Below are 8946 nucleotides of genomic sequence, written 5' to 3'. Positions count from 1 at the left end.
CAGTTTGTGTTTTAGTAGTCTTAAGGGCTCTTTAAATGTGTGCTTTTGATATCTGTCAGGGGTAAAGCCACATTGAGGCGCATCACTTTGGGTTAACTTTAGTGGAAGATGATTACCTTGCCCAAGCAAGGATCAATCTCTGTAATGTCTGGGCCAACAGGAGACCACCATAAGGGCTGGCAGAAATTCTGAGTCCTGTCTGCGGGCCTAGGAGTGGTTGGTGGTGGCCACGGAGACTTTGACCCTTTGGCTTTGCTTATATTAAAAAAAAAAAAAAAAAAAAAAAAGGCTGCATTCTTTCGAAGCAGTGACTCATTTTTAAGGGTTCCCATTGGAATGTTTCCAAAGATTGTTTCCGAAAAGCGCACGAAGCAGGAGATGAAAAAGAAGGTGGACCCAGAGGACAGGGTGTGACAGTTGTGAAGGATGACAGGAATTCTCTGCGGTGTAGGGACCTGAGGGCAGCAGGCTGGGCTCACCCTCCGCGGCCGCTAGGAGACTCGCGGGCGACCGCCCCGGGCCCCTCCGGAAGGGGCGTGTCTCTCCGCGCGCGCGCGCACGAGCCCTCCTCCCGCGAACGCGCTGTGCGCCCCAGCCCCCACAGCCGAGCGCCGAGCGGCCGATCCGTCACTCCCGCAGCCCGCGCTCGCGTCGCTCGTGGCTCCACCCGCCATTGTGTAAGTGCGCGGCTGCCCGCGCGGGCCGGCGGGGCGGGGGCGCGGGAGGGAGGGAAGGAGGAAGGGAGGCCGCCCCTCGCCGCCAGTGCCCGGATGGAGGCTAGCGCGTCTAGGAAACTGAGGCGGCGGCGGGAGCGGGGGCGGGGAGCTCGGTCCTGGTCCTCCTGCCTCTTCCCCGGACTTTTCCCCGCTCACAGCTGCATCTTCCCGGCCTCCCGCTGTGCCCCGGGCCAAAGTGCAAGCTGCTCTCCTCCGTGCTTGCTCCTTTCGCAGAATTGGATTTGGGAAAGTTTAACCTGGAACTTCTTTTCTTTTCCATGCAGAACCCATAACTCGCTATGGAGCATGCCTTTACCCCGCTGGAGCCCCTGCTACCCACGGGTACTGTATTCCTTACCATGCTTACAGTGTCAGCACGAGGCCCGCAGAGGGACAGCATCCCCAACCCTGAAGGGCTGCTGTCTGCATCTTAACCCCTATCTCCGTTTTTCTCTTTCCTGTCGGCAAGTCACCCAACCACACTTGTGTCTCTGTTTCCCTGTTTGAAAAGTGAACATAAATATTAGTCTTGGCCCTGTAGAACCTTTGTGAGGACTCAGGGAGTTGATACAGTTTGTGTCCTCTGCCGGAAGTTCCAAGAGTAAATAAACATCTAACACTGAACACATCTCCAACAGTGACACTGGGAACATGAGGGACGCTTTCTAACCACCTGAAAGTACCTGAACTTAGCAACAGATTAGTAAATGGTTATATCAAAGTCTGAAAGGTTTAACACTAAGGATTTTAATTTTTCTTATAAGTTTTTGTGTGTGTGCTGGAGATCAAACGCAGGGCCTTGAGCACACTAGACAAATACTTTATCAGTAAACTATATGCCCAGCCCCAAGGATTTTTATTTCTAAAACTTTGAAATGATTGAACTCCACATGGTTATATGTGGAATAAGTTTTATTAGTAGCATTTATTTTTTAAATTGACTACCGTGATACATTAAGGCTAGATGTATTTAACTTTCAAATTAGTTTCTGTGTCTATGTATGTGTGTGTAGGTATGTGTGCGTATGGAGACAAGATGTCCACCTTGAGTGTCATTCCTCAGGTGCTTTTGATTTTGGATCTCTCACTGGCCTGGAAGTCATTGATTAGGGTAGGCTGGCTGGCTACCAGTTGGATAGGGTCCCCAGGTGTCTTCCTGTGGCCACCTCCATAGAGCAAGGATTAAGTGCTAACCACTATCCCATGTACTTTTATGTGGGTTCTGAGACTGGGTTCACTTCCTGCTATCCTGACTGAATCGCCTCTCTAGCCCATGTTTACCATTAGTGTTTATTGTGTTCACACTGTGTGGAATTTTGGGTTCATTGTTAGTATCAGTTTCAGAAGAAGCATCATTTTTCAGTGTTTGCCTTTAGTTTTTATAAGCATGTAAATTCCGGGTCTTGTTCTGAGAGGTTTGAATTTGGTTTGTACTTACCACTAATACATCCTGGGAGTACTGATAGGAAAATCCGAAGGCTACAGTAGGTGACATTAACTCTTTAGTCTTAGTCATTCATTATGCTCAGTTCTTCATGTATAGTCATGCATCCCCTAAGGGCTGAGATGGTTTCTAAGACTATGTGAATCTCACAATTGTGCGAACATGAAGGAGTCTATCTGCACATACTAAGAGGGCTACCATGTCACTCGCCTATGTACTCTTGTCTCTAGTGCTTCATTGGTGCCTTTTTACCTTATATAGGTAGAGAAAAAGTGTAAATGGATGTTTCCTGTCCTGACCACCCCTGACCAAATAACCAACTCAGAGGCTGATATGAATTATAAATGCTTGGCCAATAGCTCAGGCTTGTTACTGGCTAACTCTGACACTTAAATTAACCCATAATGGATTGTTACCTCATTTTCTTTCTTTTTTTTTTTTTTTTTTGGTTTTTCGAGACAGGGTTTCTCTGTGTAGCTTTGCGCCTTTCCTGGGACTCACTTGGTAGTCCAGGCTGGCCTCGAACTCTCAGAGATCCGCCTGGCTCTGCCTCCTGAGTGCTGGGATTAAAGGCGTGCGCCACCACCGCCCGGCTGTTACCTCATTTTCTACACATCCTGTTTACTTGGCAGCTGGCTGGCATCTCCCCTGACTCTGCCCTCCTTCCTATTCTCAGTTTGGTTTCCTGCCTAACTTCCTGCCCAGCTACTGACCTGTCAGCTTTTTATTAACCAGTGAGAGTAATACATATTCTTAGTGTAAAAGAGGATTGTTCCACAGCAGAAAAGAGTGGTAGAATGAGAATTAAAACACATTTTTTAAAACTTGCTTATGTTTCCTGTTTATTACTGCAAACAGTTTTCCAGACATAAAGCATCACAACATCTTGCAAATTAAATCTCACAGTTTCTAATTATCTAATAATGGCAGAACCAACAGCATTCCCAGAAATAAACATTTGATCCTGGTGGATTTGTTGACCTTCAGATCTCCTACTAAAATGTTAGAATGTTACTGTCCGAAGATTGCTAATGTTTTCTGTCTTGAAAGAAGTGCAGAGAGGGGTGAGTGCTGTAAGATGACACTGAAGAATTCAAATCTCCAGATTTAAATTTTAGGCTTGCTGCTTAGTGGTTCTGAGATCTTATTCGGTTTCTTTGTCTGGAGAGCAGAGATAACATCATGGAGCTATTGGGACTATAAGCTAATACACAGAGCAGTTTGACTCAATGGCTAGGAGCTCGTAGATTCAGTGGCAGAGTTTGAGAGAAGCGACGGCAGTGGGAGTTCATGGTCAGTGCTGAGATAGTCACAGTAATGTACAGTAATGTGCAGTGTTGCCTTCAGTTTTATGACATACTCAGCGGAGAAGCCTTGGCTCTTTAATCTAGAACATTTCTAAGTTTACACTGGAGCAAGGTTTGTAATACTGTGGTGTACCATGTCAGGTCCAAAACCTCAGGGACCAGAATCCAGTGCTCCTGTGGTGGTTCTCAGAATTTCTTCCTCTGTTGATTCCTGTCTTGTTTTTAGCTTTGGTGGTGAAACAGAGTTCCTAGGCGTGTTTCTGTTGACTTTATATTCATGTAAGATGTAGTAAAGTTGAGTGGTTACTATGAGACCAGTGCAGTGCCTAGTCCTTTATAATCCTTTATAATAATTTAAGAAGTATTAGAGCTTATTTTTTTATTGAAGGGATTTTTTTTTTTAAATCAAGCAAATAAAGCCTTCCTCAAACTGCTAATATTTTACTGTAGTCTTGTGGAAATAACTGTTACTACTCATTTCAAACAAAATATATATTATAAATTGTTTTATAGATGGCATGTTAGAACAGTGAGTTAAAAAAATTATATATATATATACTTTAAATATTGTATGAGTTCCTTGTTCATTCTCTTTCTGAACAAAATAGAAATGTTCCTAAGTAAACAGCCCCCTTTCTACTTAGCAGAGATGATCATTCTAAAAAGTTAGCTGATAACTGAGGACTCAGCTCAGTAGTAAAATATGTGCTTTGCATGCATGTGGCCTGTGCTCCATCTTCTCACTAAAAACAAACAACTTTATGTGTTCTTCTGAATTGTGGGCTTGAATGTTTAAATAACTAAACTTAGAAAATAATTTTATACTTTCTTTCTGCCAGTTTTTCACTAACTTCTTTGTTGTGGATCATATAGAGAAATATCCTAAGTTATTTTTCTCTCCTCTCCCTCTTACTCTCCCTCCTTCCCTCCCTCCCTCCCTCCCTCCCTCCCTCCCTCCCTCTTTCACTCCTTTTTGTCATTTGTATTCCAGGCTGCCCTCCAGCTTGCTTCATAGGTGAGAATGCCTCTGAGCTTCTGGTCCTCTTAGCTCCTCCTGTAGAGATTACAGATGCTTATCACCATCACACCTGATTCTCTGTGGGTTTGGGGATCCAATCTAGGGCTTTGCATGTTGGAAAAGTACCATACCAACTGAGCTACGTCTCCAGACCATGTCCTGTGTTTTTCTGATTAGCAATATACATTCAAATTGATCTTTTCTTAAGAGTCATATTATTTGTAGTTTGTATGGTTCCTTTCTATAGTTGGTACTTTGATAACAATGGTTTTGAAAATTTATGCACATGTATCAGTTGGATAAATTCTTAGAACTGAAATTGCTGGGTGAAAGGTATTTGTACATTTCCAAGGTCAGGAGAAACGATGAGCTAACTAGTGCTTTTCTCTTGTTACTGGGAGCTGTGGGCCATACAAAAGTGGAAGACTCTGCTTTCTGTCCGGGAGTGCACTGTGTAGTGAGATGTTAGGACGAAAGTTAGATGGATTCTAGTAAGATGCAGTGCTTGTGTATGAAACACAGGGTCTCCAGAGAGGGGGATTAGGGAAGGCAGGAGTAGGCAAAGAACTCATGGTTGAGCAGACTGTATCTGCATCTCCAAGTGGGCATGGGTTTTGTTTGTGAGTGGCACCAGGAAACCAGAGGTACATTGCAAGGGAGGGCTAGTGCTGCATCCACACAGGAGAGTACTCACCTAAAATGGCAGCTGTGAGAAGAGATCTGATGATGCTGGAGGACATTGAGGGAGTTTGAGAATGGTTGAGAGATGAGTAAAATCAGGAAGTGGAAGATAAAAGAACTGTTTCAGGGAAGGAGGTAGAAAACATGTAAAGGTTTTTGTGCATTCCTCATCTGGGATATTCCATAAAAAATAGTCTTTAGAATACCCTAAAGCTTAAGTAAATCATGTTACCCCCAACAGATAAACAACTTCAACAAGCCCACAAGAGCTTAAAAAAAGAGTTTAAAATATATTTTACAATGTATGGCATAATAGCTTTTTGCTACTAATGAAGTATTTGGCACAAATGAGTTATAAAGATAGTTTATTTAGCTTTCAATTTTGGATTGTCAAAGTCCAAGAATAAATAGTGTGCTATAGATTTAGCCTCTAGTAAAGGTTGAAGATAGTGGTCCCTTTATGGTAAGGCCCCCTGTGGGAGGAAGCAGTTTTATCTCCGTCAGGGGACAGAAGGAGAGACTAGGGTCCTTCAGTCTCCTATGAGGGTACATCCTATTTATATGAGTGCCTCAGATCTTAAAGGTTTGTACCCCCTGCAGTAGTTCCACGTTATGGACCAAACATTTCATTACGGTGGTATGTCGTCTTCAAACTTTCGTACTCACTATGTAACATTAGAAAACATTAACAAAATGAGCTGGGTGTGTATCTCAGTGGTAGAGTACTTTGGTATGGATATGGCCCTGAGTTTCATCTCCAACACTGCACAAAACAGAACCACACTGTAACCCCTCAGAGGCTGCCACTGTTGCCAGTGTATATATGTGTACATTTAATCTGTGCATTTATATTTACATTCTCCCCGATATTTACTATGTATAATCATACATTTAAGCTCTTTTAAAACAGAAGCAGGAATGTGATATAAGTTGCTTTATTCAATTTATGACTGTTCCACTCACCATATTCCATAATATGTTCCACTCACCATATTCCATAGTATGCAATGCTGCCCACATTTAAATTGCTGCTTTTCTAGAATGAGTTTTTCCAGTTGCTTTCTTCCAGTGAGGACCACCTGTGCATTTCACCCAGTGTTTTTGAATTTGCCATGCTTGTTCTTCACATTTTTAATTTTAATTCACATTGTTGACATTTCAAATAAAGCTTTTACATCAGCCTTAAAGAGATCTTATGGAATAAAACATACAGCAATTTGATGTCATACAACTCACTTTAGAAATATAACTTCTGAGTCAAAAATTCCGTTTTAGTTTCTACACATAATTTGATCTTCATAAATAAATTTTATGCCGACAAGCCATTTATTGATCATTTTGCATTTCTTTGCAAAAAGATTATAGACTTTTAAGTTTAGAAAAGATTCCTTTGAGCATGATGCCCTTGGGAGTTATTTCTTCTAAATTGAATTACCATTATTGAGGTTTGTTCTAAACTTAATTACCATTTTAAGTATTATTAATGCACATTTGATCCAGTCAGCATAATTATATTACAGACTTTTGTAATAACTAACGTTTACATGCCATTGTATGCTCAGCATAGTTCTAATGCTTCTACAAGGCAATGCCTGTGGAGAATTTGTGGAAATCAAAGGTGGCCCAGCTTTGAGCTTTCGATGTCCCCATCTTAGTTATGTGACATACCTGTGTCATTTAATTTCTATGAGCCTTAGTTTCCTTATCTACATAAAGTAAGAATAAGTCTAAACATTAAGTCCCTGGGCAAATGTAAGATATTTTAAAGTCAATTTAAGGAGGGGTCTCTTCAAACGAAGTTCTCTTGTTAGAAGTTTGTACTAAATAAGCAACATACTAATTATTAGACCCTGATAATCTCTAACATTCATTTTTCTGATCAGTTCTCAAGTGACATTGCTATTTATTTAAATAAAAGTGTTTGGTCCAGTTAGATGATAGAGTTCTAGGGAAGTCTGACGGAACTGCTCTTTGTGTCACTCCTGTGCGTTCATGCATGTTGAACTTAGTTACTGTATATGAATGAGATTAGTAATTATGAACCAGCATACTTTTCAATTAAGTTGTAATGACTTGAAATATTTTGTTCAATGTAGTATTAATGATATTTCTTATATTTGTGTCTGTTGAAAACACCTGATCGAGTTTAAATAGTATATCATAAAACCTGAGGTAAATTCCAACATTTGCCAGTTACTAATGGGTATTTGAGAATACCTGGATCATCTGTCTTGAAATTCTGACCCCTATGAATGGTAAACACACCCCAGTCACATACCTCCCTTCTGTGTTTTGTAGCAGCACTCACTTTTCAAGAACTTGAGTGATGATGTTCATATGTATGATCCTTCCTTAACCTACTCAGGAAACTAGAGGAAGGTTTGACATGTGAGAGTAGATTTGATTCCTGTGAATTTGTATTGATTAAATATGTGTCAGTCAGTAGAAACTGTTTCTTGGTCACACTACCCAACTGACTTGGGGCAGTTGTTATACCTTTCTGGTTTTGTTTGGTCTCTAAACTGTGCTTTATAGTACAGCAGTCACTAGCCACACATGGCTCTTGAGCATCTGAACTCTGCTGTTCCTGTAGCTGACTATAACTTGAGTAAAAAGACAAAAATTCCACTCCATTATTAGAGCATCTTCAATATTTTGTAACAGTATACTAAGTGACTTGGGCAGCCTTCACTGGCCACATTTGGTTTCTTTAAGAACAAATTTTGAGAGGCCAAAGAGATGGGATAGTGGTTAAACACATGGACTGCTTTTGCTGAGGACCAGATTTGTTTCTCATAGACATGCATACATACACACAATTGAAAAAATAGAAAAACATCTTTTCTAAAACATCAGAACTTTATTTTCCCACCATTGTGAATGCCTTAAGTCCAAGATAAGGCATCTTGATTTGATTTGGCTTCTTCTGTAAGTCTCCCTCTTTGTCTTGCAGTTGATATTAAGTTCCTATGTGTACACATAATTGGCACAATCTCAAATTTTTATGAAAATACCAGCCATTTTCAAATAATATTAACCCATATGAGCTCATTTTACTTTACCTTCTAATATCATCACATTCTGAAGTATTGATTGTTAAGAATTCAGCCGTGATTTGAGTTTCAGTTTTGATTTATGGCTAGTGGTCTGCATGGTGCTCTTGTGATAGGACCAACCATTGTCAACTTCAGTTCCCAGTCAGCCATGGAAAGCAAAGTTACATATCTGGCATTCTGCAATGCATGCCATTGCTGAGCTGATATATTTAGTGCTTAGGTTTGTTAAATATGCTTTTGACTTAGGATATTTTCAGTTTATGATAATTTTATTAGGACATAACCCTATTGTTAGTTGGAGGGTCTCCTGTAGTCTGATGACCAAATAAGGAAGTTTTTAATGTCACTGCCGTAGGATATAGCTGGTATGTACAAAGTCATTTTGTATGTATGTCTTTCTTAGGTGCTATATGTGTATCTACACAGTTCTGTTTGTTCATTCAACACTTCCTGATTTTCCACTGCTAAAGAAACATCATTCAGTAGTACTTATTAAAACACAGCAAGGGAGAGTCCATCCAGGACCATTGAGGTGAATACAGGAACCCCTGCAGTCAAATCTGACAGTGTTTGTGAGAGATTAGACTCAACTGTGTATTTAGTATGGTTAATGCGATGTGCTAGCCAAGGAGCAGGGTTGGCAATCAACGGATGGAACATTTTCAAGTGGAAACATCAGGTGTTGGGGAGTTTTGCTTAAAACAGAAGGATTCTTGCTAAAGAC

At 40.8% G+C, this 8946-nt stretch overlaps 1 protein-coding gene across 3 annotated transcripts in view; it reads left to right on the top strand.

The window, feature by feature from the left end:
* Positions 1-562: 562 nt before the first annotated feature.
* Tpk1 (thiamin pyrophosphokinase 1) overlaps positions 563-8946 on the top strand; it is a 321220-nt gene continuing 312836 nt past the window's right edge. For 2 of the 3 annotated variants that reach the window (XM_059257666.1, XM_059257664.1), the window contains exons 1-2: positions 563-677; positions 1001-1058. In XM_059257666.1, coding sequence (XP_059113649.1) covers positions 1016-1058 — 43 coding nt within the window. In that variant the 5' untranslated portion in view covers positions 563-677; positions 1001-1015. Of the gene's footprint in view, positions 678-781; positions 1059-8946 lie in introns of those variants that run through there. The other variant, XM_059257665.1, reaches the window with a different exon arrangement.

Source organism: Peromyscus eremicus, chromosome 3 (assembly GCF_949786415.1).
Source record: "Peromyscus eremicus chromosome 3, PerEre_H2_v1, whole genome shotgun sequence".
Lineage (NCBI taxonomy): Eukaryota > Metazoa > Chordata > Mammalia > Rodentia > Cricetidae > Peromyscus > Peromyscus eremicus.
Note: the sequence above shows the minus strand (reverse complement) of the source record. Positions and strands in the feature narration are given on the sequence as shown.